We start from the raw sequence: 19,780 nt of genomic DNA, 5'->3' as shown, positions 1-19,780 counted from the left end.
AAGAACAGAAAATGCTGGCAATACTCGGGTCAGGCACAACTGACCGAAAACGTTAACGATTTTCGCTGCCAGACCTGCTGAGTATTTCCAGCATTCTCTGCTTTAATTCCAGCAATGCCTCCTTCCTCGTTACGGCTGAAACACACTGATGTAGAAAATTCTCTGAACACCCTTAAGAAACTCTTCCCCCTCTGCTAAATCAATTGTAAATTTTAAAAATCCGAGATAGATTTTTGTCAACTCAAGGAAGAGGGCAAAGGTTGGTAATATGGAGTTAGGTCACAGATCAGCCGTGATCTGCTTGAAAGGTAGAACTCCTCTGCTCCCAACACTACAAATTATTACAAGCCCTAAGCAGACTTAAATGACCTCAAGAAACCCCACCCCACCTCTGCTTCAGGTTTTAGGCAGATTCTTTAAAAGAAATAAACTCGCAGAGCTAACAATTGCTGAAAATGACTTAAGGGTCCTTCCGATTGCACAATGGACATAGTTGACTATCTGAAAAGCAGTAACAGGATGATTACTGCTTATTATAATTAGAACCCCCACAAGAAGTAAATTATTTGCGTTGTTTTCCCCTCTTTTGTTTGGTGGCGTAACAGCCCACAATTTCCCCTAGTGTTGCCCCAACTCCGGGCCGTTCACACTGCCACAGCCTCTCGCTGACACCTGTCCTTTTGTCTCTCCAGCGCTCGAGCGTTGCTGACGGTTTTTTTCAAACGCCAACACGTCACCTACTAACCGATCATGGGGGCGTGAACGGTGAACGGTGACCAATCGGCCTCCGAATCGCGACCGTTTCAAATCTTGTGTGGTTGGGGGTGATGACGAAACCAGGAGCCCGCCGACCAATCAGTTGGCGACCGCCTGCGATTCAAACTGGTACATCCCGTAGCGAAGGAAGAGGTTGGGGGGGGGGGAGAAGAGGTGAAAAAAATCGTGGGGTTTTTTTTTGGTTGTCGAGCGGAGGCAATGCGCAGCCTAACTCGCTGGCGGTGCGTGCCCGCCCCTGCCCGATCGATTGACGTAAACGTGGACCAATGGAGCAGCGCCGCCGTGCCGCCCAGCCGGCCTCCACGACCAATCGGTGCTCACGGCGGGGCTGATTGACAGGGCGCGCCCCGGGAAGGAAACGTGTAATCAAGTTGGGGTGAACAGCAGTATAGTGAGAACCAGCGCCCTGTGTAGCTTTGTAGTCCATTGACGCCTTGTGTAGTGTGAGTCTGGTAGGTATCCCTATGTATATAATGGTAGGATATATATATTTATATATGTGTGCGCGTACGGGAATATTTATTTTTAAAAACTGAAGCATTTTATTTTTTAGAATCTCTTTTTGATCGAGCTTTTTCAAAAAAATCAAAATTAACCGTGAAATTGTTTTGCATTTTGTTAAAAAAAAGGTAACTTCTCACTCCTTTAAAAAAAAACAACCATTTCGACTAAATACATTTATAAAGTGTGTGTGGTGAAGGGAGAAAAAGTCCGTTTTTTAAAAAAAGGTTTTGTTTTGAGGAAAAAAGTCAAAAATCGCGATTTGTAAAAAATGTTCCATTTTGCGAACAAACTTTTTTTGTGTGTGTGGATATGGGAAAGGCAAATTTTTTTTTAAAACAGGGGGTTTTGCATTCTTTTGGAAATGGCCGCCTCTGGGTTTGCAGTGCTCAATGTGTTTGCTTAATGGAAGTGCGCAGTGATTGCTGTCTCTCCAAAGGGAAAAAAAAGGCAGCAAAGCTATCTGTTGAGATTTGCATTTTGTGGAGAATTTATCTTTTTTAAAAAAAACGGCTGCGCATTTTATTTCCTCCCCCTCCCAAAAAAATCAAAAATGCAAATACATTTTACTACTTGTTTTTTTTTTGTTTGTTGCAGGGCGCTGTGTAGTTACTTGTGCAAGTGCTGCCCCCCTTCTCTGATTCTTTTCCTGCTCCATCTGCTTGGTATTGTGTGTAAAATGGAGGTGGATGGGCGGCGCGGCAGTTCCACATCTGCTGCACAGCCCGCCCTTTTTCTTTTTCAGTTTTTTTTTTTGCTTCCTCTTTCTCCCCTTTTCGCAAGTTTTTAAAAAAATATATATATTTTTGTGTCACGTCCATGTGTAATAGTTTCCTGTGTGTATGTGCATTTGTATTTATGTGTAAAAATATTCTTTTTCCAAGTTGGGTGAAATCCTGGATAAAAGTTTTACCAACGTGCAAATTTCAAAATCTTGAGGTTGTGTGTTTTATATTTTCTTAATGTTCTTGATAAATTAGGACAAACTTTAATTCGATGTTTAAAAAGTAAGTTCTACATATGTAAGTTTGAATTGTAAACTTGATGTGTATTTTTTTTAAATGGCATTTTAATGTAACTTTTTAATACCTTTTGCAGAGCACTAATTTCTCAATTCAGTTTCTGTTACAGGTTGTTTTTCTTTTACTTGAAAGCATAAAGTTGTGAGTTTAGTTATATTGAGCAACATTCGGAAGAATATTTTAATTGGATGTTTAGTAATTACCTAGAGATTTAGTCTGCTGTGGTTGGGATGAGGGTGGGGGGGAGGTAGGGGAAAGAGTAGTGTGGTGTGATGAATATTTCAAACAATGGTTGTACATCTAAAAAAAAGTTCACCTGCATTCCTACCACACTCAGATGTTTAGACAAATTTTTTTAGATATAATGAGCAGCAAAGGCATTAACTAATTGCTTTTCTGTTGTGTTTTTTTTTTGGAAATTATGGTGACAGGTAACAGGTACCACAGATGTTTAGAACATTTAAAGAGGCCATATGGCTCGTTGGGTCTGCGTTTAGAGCAGTTCCGAACAAATCCAGCTCTTCGTAGCTTTATCACCCTTTGAGAGAACCGTAAACTTTACGTTAAAGCACAATGATCTGTTTCAGAATTGCATCTCTAGAGACTGACTTCCCCCGTTAAATGTGTAAAATCTGGCTGTCTTAGACTAAATATAAACCATCTTTGTTTACAAAAAGTAACTTCACCGAGTTTCTGATAGTTAAGTTGCAAATAATGCTTCAAATCAAATCCTTCCAAATTGCTGCAATTTTAATTTTCCATAAAAATTGGAGCGCAAACTTGAGCATGTCACGATGGCTTTACAGATGTCCAAAATACATCTCCCATTCAACACCAAAACATTATCTGGTCAGTTATCACATGCGAACTGTAGCCCACACTTTCAGAGAGCCTTCATTGGCTATGAAACATTTTAACATAGCCTGAAGAGCCATACCCATACAAGTTCATGTTAAGCTGAGTGCTTGGTGTGAAAACTGCTGAAGGAAAAGGAAGCAATTACTTAAACAGCTTGGTTCCTTTTCATGAACGGTGAGGACGTCTCGGCAATATTTGTCTTTAGACTGAAGTCAATGCCAGTGTATACAAAAGCATTAAAATTTTAGTTTTACTCCTAAATTTCACACTCTTGATATTTGAACATTTTCATTTTGTTTCATAGATACAAACCAGCCATGGTTAGAAAAGATCCCAATAAGCCCCGGGGCAAGATGTCCTCATATGCATACTTTGTGCAGACATGTCGAGAGGAGCACAAGAAGAAACACCCTGAAGCCACTGTCAACTTTGCAGAGTTCTCAAAGAAATGTTCAGAAAGGTGGAAGGTGGGACTGATTTGAGTTTTACATTTTGAAACATTTTCAAATTTCTTTTGTATATTTGTAATAGCTTGAATAGTTTTCTTTTTAGACCATGTCAAACAAAGAGAAGTCAAAGTTTGAAGACCTGGCTAAGAATGACAAGGTCCGTTATGATCGGGAGATGAAGAACTATGTTCCTCAAAAGGGGGACAAGAAAAAGAAGAAGGATCCAAATGCCCCCAAGAGACCGCCGTATGTACTGCAGTTAAAGTGCTTGAGATTTTTTTTCCGACTGAAATCTCGTTTTAATAACCTGTTCATTCTTGCAGATCAGCATTTTTCATTTTCTGCTCTGAGAAGCGTCCAAAAATCAAGAGTGAATTTCCTGGAATGTCCATTGGTGATGTTGCAAAGAAGCTGGGAGAGATGTGGTCTACAGTGCAACCCAAGGATAAACAACCATATGAGCAGAAGGCATCGAAATTAAAGGAGAAGTATGAAAAGGTAGATGGCACACTTGAAAAGTTTGAATTTTAACTGCACATTTTAAATAGTTTGGCAGCTGTAAGCTGGAAAAGCCCAGTATTTGATTTAGTGATTAACTACAAAATCACCTTGATTTACCAAGACATAATTGTTGGATTTTCTTTACTGTTTTTTTACATTAGCTAATTTATCCATGTTGGGTTATTCATTGAGATGCAACCATGTTTCCAGTTCTCTACTTGTAGAGAGTATCCATTTGGAATCATCTTGACAAATGGAGTATCAAGTCAAATAAGAAAATGAAGAAACTAGTTTCATAATGGGAGGAATGACTTTAGCATTATAAAATAGACTGAATTTAAACTTTGTGCATTTTTTTTCTAGGGTGCTCTTCACCCTCTGCTCTGACAGACTACAACTTTGGCTGAGTAGCTGAAAGTGAGGGGTGTGCTCACTTCTGTAATTTAATTTCATCCTTGCAGTTACTGAAAAATAAATTTATACATACTGTAGTGCCTTGTATCTGGCACCTGTATGTTACACCACATTTTGTCCAATATACAGAGCATAAAATTTCATTAATAGCCATTTGATGCAAGAAATTACTAAATTCCTCTTGGAAATTAAGATTGTGCTTGAAGCTTGTGCAAAATCTGTGCCTGTCGTGGATTTTCTGGGGCCTCTATACTTTAAGTGCCAGTTCACAATTGTGCAAGTTAGGCCTTAATACATTGCTGCTGCTGTGCCCTGTGTTTGAATTCTGCTTGGCTGCAGGCACTTGGATTCTCTCACATTCAGGGTATTCCAGATTATTATCCTTCAAGTTCTACAAATCTAATTCCATGTCAGCCCCAAACTCCTGCAGCCTCATTGCAAAGTTCTGTTTTTCCTCATTTGCATGTGTTGCACCACCTCACAGATGACCCGTCTCCATTGGATCCTACTACTCAGCTGAGTTGGCGTGTTGGCAGTTAATCTTGCTGCGTACCTTGGGGTTGGGGGTGTATGTATACTTCGAGAAAATGGAGTGAGGAAGGAAAGTATGAATTAGAGTTGGGCCAGATTGATAGAGATGACAGCGAATGTGTGTGATGCACACAAAGGGAGGCAGATTAAGTCAGTGGAAGAGAAAGCATTACAGGAATGGATTCTTCAAAAAGAACGCTGAGCGCGGGAGATTCACCAGTATTGCAGAAAAGTGGAGAGTTTGAATCACTTGTTTTGGAGAAGTGTAAATTCTGACTGTCAAAATGCCTAACTTAAATAGTTAGATTATACCTGACACATTTACCGTGTAGTCCTGCATATTGATCTGCCAGGTGCTAGTTTTTCATTACAATATGCTTGGAAACCGCCTTGTAAATAGTTGTTGAAATATAGTGAAGTAGCATTGAATGTGCTACGGTAAACTTTTTTGTGTTTTGATTTTACTTTCTAGGAAGTTGCAGCCTATCGTGCCAAATGCAAGGGTGATACTGGTAAGAAACCTGCTGCGAAGCCAGCTCAGGCTGCAAAGAAGAAGAAGGAAGAGGAGGAGGAAGATGACGACGATGAGGAAGAGGAGGAGGATGATGAGGAAGAGGAGGAGGATGATGAGGATGACGATTAAATAAATCCAGATGTAAAAAAATGATCTTTGTCTAAGCTTGATCTATTTTTTTTTGCAAAGACAGGAAATGTGAACTCATTTGTAATTTGGATCAATGGCTTAGGTGTAAAGAAACTGTACAAAACTGTGTATAGTTAGTGTTGTATTTTTACACTGCGTAGCCAGGCCCTGTACTGTTTTAATTGTAAGTAGCTGATTTTTTTTTTTAAGGCACAGCCTTTCAAGAAGAGAGGGACTCCAGAGTGATGGAATGTTATTGCCTATTTAATGTTTTGTGTGGAATTTTCAATGGCAAAAGTAGTGAGGATTTTTTTTTTGTCATGCCGTTAATACCAATTTTTTGCGGATGGTTTTTGTAGATCTTTTGTCACTACATGTGATTGCTAACTTCTCATGGGTAGATCATGATAAGAATCAATACTTTTTTTTAATAAAATTGAAACATTATCTTGCAGTTGGCAATTATTTTTGCAATCTGATTCTAAGTTGGGTACAGATTGAGATTGACAAAGTAGTCAATGCAGAGTAACCTGGATATAATGGTACAATCTTCCAAATGAGGCATTCCTGGCAAATGAGCTTGAGCTATCTTGAACACGTGCACGTGTATTTTTTATGGTCATTTGGAACCCTGTGCTTGTTTGAAGTTGAGTACATAATAGGCAAAACTTTAACCTAGTTTCTTTTTTAACAAAATTACATTGCGTGTTTGCGTGCTTTGATAATTGACTGCATACATACTGTTGGAAAGCAAAAATAGTAAGGATCCCCACAAATAATAAAGTTGGAGAAAATGCTTTTTGTATGGAAACATAATTTACACCTTTGGCTGTGACTGGCCATTTGCTGGGATCTTGCTGCCCTATACGGGTAGTGCGATGGAGCAAGTGCCCTAGCTGCTAACTTACCAGGCTTTTGATGCCATCGCAGATGGGGTAATTTTTAATATTTGGGCAAGCATTCTACATCTGTTAATTTTTACACCAGACGTACTTTAAACATTATTGCCGGGCATTTTGTAGGAGAAGGCAACAGCCTTTAAGTAAGGGACAGACTGAAGAATTTTTTATTCTGATGAAGAAATGAACTTGTGTTCACATGAATTGTCCATGCCACTGAAACATATCTAGAACCTCTGGAGTAAGCATGGCTTCAGGTGGACCTAAGGATGCTATTCTGGATGAATGTCAAAACTGGTAAGAATTGAGGGCAGATGGAAAAATTGAATAAGGCCTGAAAGTGGGGATTGTGATTTGCAATTTACCTGCACCTGTTGTAATGCAGGCAGCACACAAATTGCTGCCTGCTAAATTATATGATAAACTTGCTGCTGAGTGGCTGCATGCTTTGCAAGGTATTCATATGAGGCTAGTACCTGTCATGCTAGGCCCCAACCTGCCAGGAATGAGGTACATTAATTTTGTCATAAACATTGTTTAGAAAGGACTTGTTAAATCAGCTGTGGCTGGAAAAGAGATTTACATATTAACACTGATTGGAAGGACAAAGGGCCATTCCCTGACCCATTCAATCCACAATGGACCTTGCTCACCAGGTATTGTGTGTAAGAGGAGCATTCCAGAGACAGCTAAGGTAATATAATCCAAAATGTGCTTAGACCAGTTAAATTACATGACTAACCTGCTTGGCAACCTGGGTTTTTCTGAATTGTGCAAACAATTTGAACTGTGTGTGTCTGCTCCTGGACTGAGAGGATCTCCTGCCTGCTCCCATCTCTTTCTCACAAGCGTTTGATGACATGAACCCCGAGAGAGAAAAGTCTCCTACAGTGAACAAGGTTTAAGAAGAATACTGGGCTCCAACGAAAAGCAAGGACTAAAATCAAGGGCTCGACCGTGAGCTCGAAGAACCGTAACAAAAACTCCAGATATTGCCTCAAACGTTTCCACTTTATTTTTCTTCTGCTCTTTTTTGTCACTGTGTATCGCGTATGCATGTTACTGTGGTTGTGTCATGTATCCGTAGGCATCAACCAAATTAGTTTAATTTTAATAAATTTCAACTTTTCTTTAAACCGAAGAAAACCTGTTTGTGCTGGTTTCTTTGCCCTTTAATTGGAAAGTGGTGAACAAGGATTCACCAAGGGGGACCTTAAAACACTTTAAAAATAAAGGCTGCATTTGCTGACAATATGCCACCACGAGGTGGCACTCCAATGACACATGCGCAAATGCAGCCTGTGCCACTGAGATGTCACAGTCTGTGACGTCAGGCAGCTGCCAGGATTAAAGATGGCGCTGCTCAAATAATCACACGATGGCAACCTAAACACATGGCAGTACACAATGGCTGGGAGGGAGTGGGCCGGAGGCTGTGAGCGAGCAGGCGGGCAGTGGGCAGGCGGGGGGAAGGAGGAGAGCGCACCTGCCATCAGTAAGGTCTTCGGCCGCACTCTTGACGCACCCGCTCCCCAGACCCCCTTTCCCCCCACCCCTGCTCTCTCCGGCCCGGATCCCCTACCATCTGCCCGTGTTGCGATGATGTCATCTGTGCATGCACCAACCCCATCTGCTTGCGTTGGGCATCTGCGCATGTGCCAACCGTTCTGGCACTGTGGAACGCAGCGCATGTGCAGAAGGTAGGAACCAATGTTACTAGAGAGGTCCTCTCATTGTTGTCAGGGAGATTGTCTCTTGCTTCACCTTTGACACTGTTGATCACTCCACTATCCTCTGCTATTCCCCTGCTGCCTCTGTGGCACCATTCCTGTAGCTCTACTGCTACCCTGTCACAGTGCAAATGGCTTGTTTCCATGCATTCATGATCACTTCTGGTGTGCCCCATCCTTGCTCCCATCCTATTAAATATCCATGCTACCCTCAGCAATATAATCCACAAGTTATTTGTCACTTTTCATGTGTAGACCAATGATGCCCAACAATAGCTATCTAACTTTGACTCCAGAAATGCTTTTGCCACACTTATGTACACGAACTCCAACTCCATCACCCTGCCCCCAGCTGCCTCCTTAGACTCAACACCAGTGCACATAGTCAGTATTTTTTTAATTCTTTCATGGGTGTGTGGGCATTGCTGGCAAGGCCAGCATTTGTTACCCATCCCTAAGTGTCCTTGACAACCGAGTGGCTTGTTAGGCCATTTCAAAGGGCAGTTAAGAGTCACAGAATAACAGAATCGTTACAGCACAGAAGGAGGCCATTCGGCTCATCGTATCTGCACTGGCTTTCTCAAAGAGCAATTCCCTCAGTCCCATTCCCCTGCCTTCTCCCCGTAACCCTGCACATTCTTCCTTTTCATATAACAGTCTAATTCCCTCTTGAATGCTTCAATTGAACCTGCCTCCACCATACTCTTAGGCAGTGTATTCCAGACCTTAACCATTCGGTGTGTGAAAAAGTTTTTCCTCATGTAGCTTTTGCTTCTCTTACCCATTACTTTAAACCTGTGCCCTCTCATTTTTGATCCTTTCATGAGTGGGAAAAGTCTCTCCCTGTCTACTATGTCCAGATCCCTCATTTTTTTGAATACCTCTATCAAATCATCTTTCAGCCTTCCCTTCTCCAAGGAAAACAGTCCTAATTTCTCCAATCCATCTTCATAACTGGTTCCTCATCCCTGGAACCATTCTCATGAATCTTTTCTGTACGCTCTCCAATGCCCTCACATCTGTCCTAAAGTGCAGCACCCAGAACTGGATGCTTCAGTGGAGGCCAAACTAGTGTCTTATATAACTTCAACATAACTTCCTTGCTCTTGTACTCTATGCCCCCATTAATAAAGCCCAGGATACTGTATGCTTTATTAACTGCTCTCTCAACTTGTCCTGCCACCTTCAAATGACTTATGCACATAAATACCCAGGTCCCTCTGCACCCCCTTTAGAATTGTACCCTTTATTTTATATTGTCTCTCCATGTCCTACCTACCAAAATGAATCACTTCACATTTCTCTACATTGAACTTCATCTGCCACCTATCTGTCCATTCCACCAACTTGTCTATGTCCCTTTGCAGTTCTATACTATCCTCCTCACAGTTCACAATGCTTCCAAGTTTTGTATTATCTACAACCTTTGAAATTGTGCCCTGTACACCAAGGTCTAGGTCATTAATATATATCAGGAAAAGCAAGAGTCCCATACTGACCCCTGGGGAACTCCACTACAAACCTTCCTCCAGCCTGAAAAACATCCATTAACTACTACTCTTTGTTTCCTGTCATTCAGCCAATTCCGTATCCATGTTGCTACTGTCCCTTTAATTCCATGAGCTATAACTTTGATCACAAGTCTGTTGTGTGGCACTACATCTAATGCCTTTTGAAAGTCCATGTACACCACATATGAACTCTCTTACGTCTTCAAAAAACTCCAGCAAGTTAGTTAAACATGATTTTCCCTTAAGAAATCCATGCTGGCTTTCTTTAATTAACCCATATTTATCCAATGTGCCTGTGAATTTTGTCCCAAATTGTTCTTTATAGAAGTTTCTCCACCATTGAAGTTAAACTGACTGGCCTGTGGTTGCTGGATTTATCTTTACACCCTTTTTTGAACAAGAGTGTTAACGTTTGCAATTCTCAAGTCCTCTGGCATCACCTCCAAGTCTAAGGAAGATTGAACAATTGTGGCCAGTGCCTCTTTGATTTCCATCCTCACTTCCCTCAGTATCCTCATCCGGTCCTGACGCTTTATCCACTTTAAGTACAATCTATCATATGAACATACGAATTAGGAGCAGAAGTAGGCCATTCTGTCCCTTGAGCCTGCTCCACCATTCAATAAGATCATGGCTGATCTGTGCATCTTGAATTCCACACTCCCACCTACCCCAATAACCTTTGATTCCATTGCCTAACAAGAATCTATCTACCTCCACCTTAAAATTATTCAATGACCCTGCCTCCACTACCTTCTGAGGCAGAGAGTTCCAAAGTCGCACAAGCCTCAGGGAAAAATTTTCTCCTCATCTCTGTCCTAAAAAGGCAACCTTTAATTTTCAAACAGTGCCCCCTAGTTCTGGACTGATCTACAGGAGGAAATAACCTTTTCCATATCCACCTTGTCAAGACCATTCAGGATCTTTTATACCTCAATTAAGTCTCCCCTCACTCTTCTAAACTCCAGTGAAAACAAGCCCAGTCTGTCCAACCTTTCCTCGTAAGACAACCTGCTCATTCCAGGTATCAATCTAGTAAATCTCCTGTGAACCACCTCCAACGCATTCACATCCTTCCAAAACTGCACACAGTATTCAAGATGTGGTTTCATCAATGCCCTGTATAACTGAAGGATAACATCCTTACTCTTTTATTTTCAATTCCTCTTGTAATAAAGGATAGCATCCCATTAGCCTTCTTTATTACTTCTTGGACCTGCATACTAACTTTTTGTGACACATGCACAAGAACATCTAGATCCCTCTGTACCTCGGAATTCTGCAGTCGTTCTCAGTTTAAGTAATACTCTGCTTTTTATTCTTCCTGCCAAAGTGAACAACTTCATATTTTTCCACATTATACTCCATCTGCCAGATTTTTGCCCACTCACTCAACCTATCTATATCGGTTTACATGCTCCTTATGTCCTCTTCACAACAACTTTCCTACCTATCTTTGTGTCATCAACTCTATTTCATGCACCTGCTCTCATCCCTTCCCCACCCTCCCAGAACCATGATGGGTTCCCTTTGTCCTCACCTTACACCACACCAGCCTCCATATTCCACAGATCATCTTCCACCACCTCCAGCATGATGCCAGCACCAAGTACACCTTCCCCTCCTCTCCTCTTCTAGCATTCCGAAGGGACCATTCCCTCTGCGACACCCTGGTCCACTCCTCAGTCACCTCCAACATGTCCCCGTTTTCCTATGGCATACCTTTCCATGCAACACCTGCCCTTTTACCTCCTCCCTTCTCACCATCCAAGACCCCAAACACTCCTTCCAAGTGAAACCGGGATTTACTTGTCCTTCTTTCAATCTAGTATACTGTATTCGCTGCTCACAATGTGGTCTCCTCTATAATGGGAGACCATACGCAGACTGGATGACTGCTTTGTGGAACACATCCACTCAGTCTGTAAGTGAGACCCTGAGCTTCTGATCGCTTGTCATTTTAATTCTCCATTTTGCCCCCACTCAGACTTTCTGTCCTTGGCCTGTTGCAGTGTTCAAATAAAGCTCAATGCAAGCTTGAGGAACAGCACACCATCTTTCGACTGGGCACTTTACAGCTTTCTGGATTCTGAGTTCAATAATTTTAGACCATTACCTCTGCCCTCAATTTTTTCTTCTTTCGTTTTTTTGCAGGTTCCTTTTTTCCTCTTGTTTCTTTCTCAAGCCCTTTACTTGGCATTTGCAGAGCTTCTATCCTGCCATTCACACCTCATCCAGACACATCCTTTGTTTCTTTACTTGTCCTATTACCACTCCCTTTGGCCCTGTACCATGAAACCTTTTGTCATTTAATTTGTCCTGTCCTCCACCCTATCACAGACCTTCCTTTTTGTTCTTATTCCCCTCTGCACTCCCCCCACCCCACCCCCCCCCCCACTTTCACTTGCTCAAAACCTGTTACACTTCTATCTTTTCCCAGTTCTGATGAAAGATCACAGACCTGAAATGTCTCTCCACAGATGCTGCCTGACCTGCTGACCTCCAGCATTTTCTACTTTTCCAGTCTTTTCTACTAGTCCTTGTACAATCAGCTAATGGGAACAGCTTTTCTTTGTCTACCCTATCCAAACCTGTCATAATCTTGTATACCTCTATTAAATCTCCCCTCAATTACCTTTGCTCCAAGAACAACCCCAGCTTCTCCAACCTAACCTCACTGCTAAAATTCCTCATCCCTGGAACCATTCTAATAGAACATAGAACAGTACAGCACAGTACAGGCCCTTCGGCCCACGATGTTGTGCCGAACATTTAACCTACTCTAATATCAAACTACCTACATACCCTTCATTCTACTATCATCCATGTACCTATCCAAGAGTCGCTTAAATGCCCCTAATGTATCTGCTTCTACTACCACCGCTGGCAGCGCATTCCTCACACCCACCACTCTCTGTGTAAAGAACCTGCCTCTGACATCTCCCCGAAACCTTCCTCCAATCACCTTAAAATTATGCCCCCTGGTGATAGCCCTTTCCACCCTGGGAAAAAGTCTCTGACTATCCACTCTATCTATGCCTCTCATCATCTTGTACCCCTCTATCAAGTCACCTCTCATCCTTCTACGCTCCAATGAGAAAAGCCCTAGCTCCCTCAATCTTTCTTCGTAAGACATGCCCTCCAGTCCAGGCAGCATCCTGATAAATCTCCTCTGCACCCTCTCTAAAGCTTCCACATCCTTCCTATAATGAGGCGACCAGAACTGAACACAATATTCCAAGTGTGGTCGAACCAGGGCCTTACAGAAATGCAGCATAACCTCGCGGCTCTTAAACTCAATTCCCCTGTTAATGAAAGCCAACACACCATACGCCTTCTTAACAACCCTATCAACTTGGGTGGCAACTTTGAGCGATCTATGGACATGGACCCCAAGATCCCTCTGTTCCTTCACACTACCAAGAATCCTGTCTTTAAACCTGTATTCTGCATTCAAATTCGACCTTCCAAAATGAATCACTTCACACTTTTCCAGGTTGAACTCCATCTGCCACTTCTCAGCCCAGCTCTGCATCCTGTCAATGTCCCGTTGCAACCTAGAACAGCCTTCCACACTATCCACAACTCCAGCAACCTTCGTGTCATCGGCAAACTTGCTAACCCAGCCTTCCACAACCACATCCTCATCCAAGTCATTAATAAAAATCACAAAGAGCAGAGGTCCCAGAACAGATCCTTGTGGAACACCACTGGTCACCGAGCTCCATGCTGAATACTTTCCATCTACTACCACCCTCTGACTTCTATGGGCCAGCCAATTTTGTATCCAGACAGCCAGCTTTCCCTGAATCCCATGCCTCCTTACGTTCTGAATGAGCCTACCATGGGGAACCTTATCAAACGCCATGCTAAAATCCATATACACCACATCCACTGCTCTTCCTTCATCAATGTGTTTTGTCACATCTTCAAAGAATTCAATAAGGCTTGTGAGGCATGACCTGCCCCTTACAAAGCCATGCTGACTGTCTCTAATCAAACCATGCCTTTCCAAATAATCATAAATCCTGTCTCTCAGAATCCTCTCCAATAATTTGCCCACTACCGACGTAAGACTGACTGGTCTATAATTCCCAGGGTTATCCCTATTCCCTTTCTTGAACAAGGGAACAACATTTGCCATCCTCCAATCATCCGGTACTACTCCAGTAGACAGTGAAGACGCAAAGATCATCGCCAAAGGCGCAGCAATCTCTTCCCTCACTTCCCGTAATATCCTTGGGTATATCCCGTCTGGCCCCGGGGGCTTATCTGTCCTCATATCATTCAACATTTCCAGCACATCCTCCCTCTTAACCTCAACCTGTTCAAGCATATCAGCCTGTTCCACGCTGTCCTCACAAACGACCAGGTCCCTCTCACTAGTGAATACTGAAGCAAAGTATTCATTTAGGACCTCCCCTACTTCCTCCAACTCCAGGCACAAGTTCCCTCCACTATCCCTGATCGGCCCTACCCTCACTCTGGCCATCCTCTTGTTCCTCACATAAGTGTAGAACGCCTTGGGATTTTCCTTAATCCTACCCGCCAAGACTTTTTCATGTCCCCTTCTAGCTCTCCTAAGTCCATTCTTCAGTTCCTTCCTGGCTACCTTGTAACACTCTAGAGCCCTGTCTGATCCTTGCTTCCTCAACCTTAAGTAAGCTTCCTTCTTCCTCTTGATTAGCTGTTCCACATCTCTTGTCATCCAAGGTTCCTTCACCCTACCATCCTTTCCCTGCCTCATCGGGACAAACCTATCCAGCAGTCGTAGCAAGTGCTCCCTGAACAACCTCCACAATTCTGTCGTGCATTTCCCTGAGAACATCTGTTCCCAATTTATGCTCCCCAGTTCCTGCCTAATAGCATTGTAATTCCCCCTCTCCCAATTAAATATTTTCCCATTCCGTCTGCTCTTGTCCCTCTCCATGACTATAGTAAAGGTCAGGGAGTTGTGATCACTGTCACCGAAATGCTCTCCCACCGAGAGATTTGCCAACTGGCCTGGTTCGTTGCCAAGCACCAAGTCCAACATAGTCTCTCCTCTAGTCAGCCTATCTACATATTGAGTCAGGAAACCTTCCTGGACACACCTGATAAAAACTGCTCCATCCAAACTATTTGCACTAAGGAGGTTCCAATCAATATTAGGGAAGTTGAAGTCACCCATGACAACAACTCTGTTACTTCTGTACCTTTCCAAAATCTGCCTCCCAATCTGTTCCTCCATGTCTCTGTTGCTATTGGGGGGTCTATAGAAAACTCCCAACAAAGTGACTGCCCCTTTTCTGTTTCTGACTTCCACCCATAATGACTCAGTAGACAAAACCTCCTTGACGACCTCCCTTTCTGCAGCTGTGATACTATCCCTGATTAACATGCCACTCCCCCACCTCTTTTACCTCCCTCCCTATTCCTTTTGAAACATCTAAACCCCGGAACATCCAACATCCATTCCTGCCCCTGAGATATCCATGTCTCCGTAATGGCCACAACATCGTAGCTCCAAGTACTGATCCATGCTCTAAGTTCATCACCCTTATTCCTGACACTTCTTGCGTTAAAATAGACACACTTCAACCCATCATACTGGCTGCAACTTTGCCCTGTCAACTGACTAACCTTCCTCACAAGACTCTCTGCACTCTGTATCTGCCTGTTCAACAGCTACCCCATCCACTGATCCGTGGCTCCGGTTCCCATCCCCCTGCAAAACTAGTTTAAACCCTCCCGAAGAGCTCTGGCAAACCTCCTGCCCAGGATATTGGTGCCCCTCCAGTTCAGATGCAACCCGTCCTTCTTGTACAGGTCCCACCTTCCCCAGAAGGTATCCCAAAGATCCACATATCTGAATCCCTCTCTCCTACACCAGTTCTGTAGCCACGTGTTCAGCTGCACTCGTTCCCTGTTTCTAGCCTCACTAGCACGTGGCACCGGTAACAATCCTGAGATTACTACTCTGCTCGTTCTGCCTTTCAGCTTCCAACCTAACTCCTTATATTCGCTTTTCAGGTCCTCATCCCTTTTCCTAGCTATGTCATTGGTACCGATATGTACCACAACCTCTGGCTGCTCCCCCTCCCCCTTAAGAATCCTATAGACTCGATCAGAGACATCCCTCACCCTGGCACCCGGGAGGCAACATACCATCCGGGAGTCTCGTTCGCGACCACAGAATCTCCTGTCTGTTCCTCTAACCATTGAATCTCCTATCACTATCGCTCTCCTATTCTCCCTCCTTCCCTTCTGAGCCACTGAGCCAGGCTCAGTGTCAGAGACCTGGCCATTGTGGCTTTCCTCTGGTAGGTCGTCCCCCCCAACCGTATCCAAAACGGTATACGTATTATTGAGGGGAACGGCCACAGGGGATCCCTGCACTGTGCGCCTATTCCCTTTCCCTCCCCTGACGGTCACCCAGCTACCTTTATCCTGTAACTTAGGTGTCACTACTTCCCTATAACTACTCACTATCACCCCCTCTGCATCCTGAATGATCCGAAGTTCATCCAGCTCCAGCTCCAGTTCCCTAACGCGGTCTGCGAGGAGCTGGAGTTGGGTGCACTTCTCACAGGTGAAGTCAGCAGGGACACAAGTGGTGACCCTTACCTCCCACATCCTGCAAGAGGAACATGCAACTGCCCTAGCTTCCATCCCCTCCACACTAAATTGACAACAGAGATTTTAAAAAAAGGAAAACCTTACCAAACCCTCCACACAACAGTCCTTTTCTTTTTGGTTAGAGGAGGAGGATGGGTGGGAGACACTACACTTGTAGTGTTTCTAATCTATCTAATATGTCCTCCTTATCAATTTAAAAATCCTTCTAGTGTCAGAATTACCTCCTCTTTCACCATTGCCTGGGTTGCATCTTCTTCCTTGGTAATGACAAAAAAAGTATTCATTTAATCCCTTAGCTATGTCCTCTCTCTCTGATGTGCAAATCCCCTTTCTGGTCCCTAATTCCCCCAACTCCTCCTTTTACTATTAATGTGTCTACAGAAAACTTTGGGATACCCTTTAATGTTAGCGGCCAGCGTCTTTTTATGCTCTCTCTTTGCTTTTTCACTTCCCCTCTGGACCACCTATATTCAGCCTGCTTCTCAACAATATTTTCTACTTGGCATCTGTCATAAACACACTTTTTCTTCTTCTGTCATCCAAGGAGCTCTGGATTTGTTTACCCTACCTTTCCCCTTCGAAGGAACATAACTTGATTGTGCTCAAACTACCTCTTCTTTGTTCAGCTACTGTTTTTCCTGCCAACCTTTGACTCCAATTTATTTGCCCCAGCTCTGTTCTTACCCCATTGAAGTTGATTTTCCCCCAGTTAATTATTCTTACTCTGGAATGTTTTTTGTCCTTTTCCATAGTCAGCCTAAACCTTATGATACAATGATCATTGTCCCCTAAATGATCTCCTGCTGATACTTTATCCACTTGGCTCACATCATTCCCAAGAACTAAGCGTAGCAGTGCCTCCTTTCTCATTGGACTAGAAATATACTGCTGTAGAAGATTTTCCTGAACGCACTCGAGGAACTCTTGTCCTCACTAACCTTTGTACTACTACTATCCCAGTCTATGTTTTGGATAGTTAAAGGCCCCGTATAATTTTTGCACCTCTCTGTAATTTCCTTGCAAATTTGTTCCTCCCACATCCTTCCCACTGGTTGGTGGCCTATGGACAACACCGAGTCAACTACATTGCTGTGGGTCTAGAGTCACATATAAGCCAGACCAGGCAATGACAGCGATGGGTTTTTAATGACAATCAGTGATAGTTTCATGGCACCATGACTGAGACTAGCTTTCAATCCCGATTTTTATTAATTGAATTCAAATTCCACCAGCTGCCATGGTGGGATTTAAACCCATGTCCTCAGGACATTTACCTAGTCCTCTGTTAAGTGACATAACCACTACACCACCGTCTCTCCTTTGACACTATACCTTGGCTCAGTGGTTGCATTCATACATCTGAGTCATAAGATTGTGGGCTCAAGTCCCACTTCAAAGACTTGAGAACATCATATAGTTCAGTGCGGTACTGAGGAAGCACTGCACTGGCAGAGGTGCTACTTTTTGGATGAGATGTTAAACTGAATTCTCAGTTGAATATAAAAGATCCCACAGCATTATTTCAAAGAGATGGGGAGTACTTTTCGATGTGCTGACCAATATTTACCCCTCAACCAACATCATTGAAGCAAATCATTTGGTCATTTTTTTTCATCACTGTTTGTGGGACCTTGCTGCGTGCAAATTGGCGATTGTATTTCCCTACATTACAATAATGACTACATTTCATTTCCACAGTTCAAAAGTGAATGTAAAGTGCTTTGGGATGTCCTGAATCACAAAATGGCAGAAAAGCAAGCACTTTCTTTCTAAGAGTTGTGTGAATTTGACAGATGAGTTTAATCCACGTGGAAATTCACCTTGGTAACTCGCAAGAACTAATCTTTCCCCCCCTAAATTACTATTAGCTTGAAGTTCCTGGAATAAAGTAGAAACACTAAGGGCTGAACTTTATAAGCCTGCCACCGCGAAGAAAATGGTGGCCCACCCGTGCGGGTCGCATGCCAAATAGCCTCCAATATTCCAAGCATGGCAGCTCATTTAAATAGCCAGTGCAGGCCGCATCCCACCCCCTCCCCCCCACCCACCCCCGACAATCACATGGAGGGGCGGACTGTCCTTCCCCGACAATGGTGTCAGCTGCCTGTGCACTGGCACTGATGCCATTTTTAAAGGGCTATCAGCCCTACTGGAAAATTTAAATAAAGGGAAATTGAATTTAAATAAATAAAATCACTTTTGCCCCTCACCCACCCTACCAATAACAATTAAATTATTTGCCCTTTCCCCCCCCAAAAGTTACCTTTACCATCTAACCTTCCACCATCCAACTTCAACCCTTCCCACCATCCCCTATACTCATGACGCTAATTTGACCCCCATTCCCACGCCTCCTGCACTGATAAGCTTGCTCCCACCCCTCGCCGCAAGTGTTCTGTCTTGTTGCCCCTGACGGAGATCTAAAGGCGCAGCAGTGCCACCGCCAGGGTGAAGATCGCAGGAAAAATGTGCTCATTATTTTCAAAGATTTATGGCGGTTCATTGGGAAGCTCTTAGGAAGAATAGAAATTAAGCCTCATTGGTGTTCCTTGATTTCTTGTGCTGTAGTTGAAACACAAGTAGTTTACCATTAAACTAAATTTTGCATTGCAGCCTACCTGGACTATTCCATATGATGCAACCTTGGTGAATCTTGGTCCCATGCCAATTGTTTGTTGCTGGTGCTTGACTCCAAAGTTTGCATACTGTACCACAGGTTCTTTCCAGCCAAAACATTTTTGATGCTTATCTTCACTGCCTCCCACATATGGGCTGGAGGAAGCCCTTATGTTGCATGCCTAACACTCTGAACCATGAAGGAGAACTGTTTGAACACATCCTATGCTCAACCAACTTAATCCCCATTACTTTTATCATTGAAGAAAAACAAGAACGAACAGAGTGCCCTTTATTCCTTGCCAATGCAGTCCTGAGCAACCGTATCAAGTTGGGATTCACCAGAACACTCAGGTTCAGATATAAATCAACAATACTAGGTATCGCTTATACCTTGAGTCAATGCCTTAAAATCATTAAATCATAGTACAGTACAGAGGACGAGGCCATTTGTCCCATCAAGCCTGCCAGCTCTTTCAAAGATTAATCCAATAAAAATGTTGAGCCATACAAAATTATTATTCTGCACTTGGTGGGCGACAAGAGGACTCACCACACCCAACCGAAGGACATCCATTGTTGTTAAGTATGCCAACAAATCTGAAAAAACAAATGCACCCCTTGGAACATTCAACTATGTTAAATAGGCTATATAAGGGCAAGTTATCTTAGTAAATCTCAGCCAAGGTTTTGACTGGCAGTTCACCTAT

General features: G+C 43.1%; 1 protein-coding gene across 1 annotated transcript; it reads left to right on the top strand.

The window, feature by feature from the left end:
• The first annotated feature begins 1,122 nt into the window (after window positions 1–1,122).
• On the top strand, window positions 1,123–6,143 carry hmgb2a (high mobility group box 2a). The gene is made up of 5 exons (XM_068029291.1): window positions 1,123–1,229; window positions 3,463–3,625; window positions 3,711–3,853; window positions 3,931–4,105; window positions 5,526–6,143. The coding sequence occupies exons 2-5, from the start codon at window positions 3,476–3,478 to the stop codon at window positions 5,694–5,696; spliced, it is 639 nt and encodes a 212-aa protein (XP_067885392.1). The 5' UTR covers window positions 1,123–1,229; window positions 3,463–3,475; the 3' UTR covers window positions 5,697–6,143.
• The last annotated feature ends 13,637 nt before the right edge of the window (window positions 6,144–19,780 follow it).

Source organism: Heterodontus francisci, chromosome 4 (genome assembly GCF_036365525.1).
Source record: "Heterodontus francisci isolate sHetFra1 chromosome 4, sHetFra1.hap1, whole genome shotgun sequence".
Lineage (NCBI taxonomy): Eukaryota > Metazoa > Chordata > Chondrichthyes > Heterodontiformes > Heterodontidae > Heterodontus > Heterodontus francisci.
Note: the sequence above shows the minus strand (reverse complement) of the source record. Positions and strands in the feature narration are given on the sequence as shown.

Coding starts and splice junctions, on each gene's coding strand:
- hmgb2a (XM_068029291.1), top strand. CDS start 3,476: ATGGTTAGAAAAGATCCCAATAAGCCCCGGGGCAAGATGTCCTCATAT. Junction 3,626..3,710: donor AATGTTCAGAAAGGTGGAAG/GTGGGACTGATT, acceptor TTTTCTTTTTAG/ACCATGTCAAACAAAGAGAA. Junction 3,854..3,930: donor AATGCCCCCAAGAGACCGCC/GTATGTACTGCA, acceptor TCATTCTTGCAG/ATCAGCATTTTTCATTTTCT.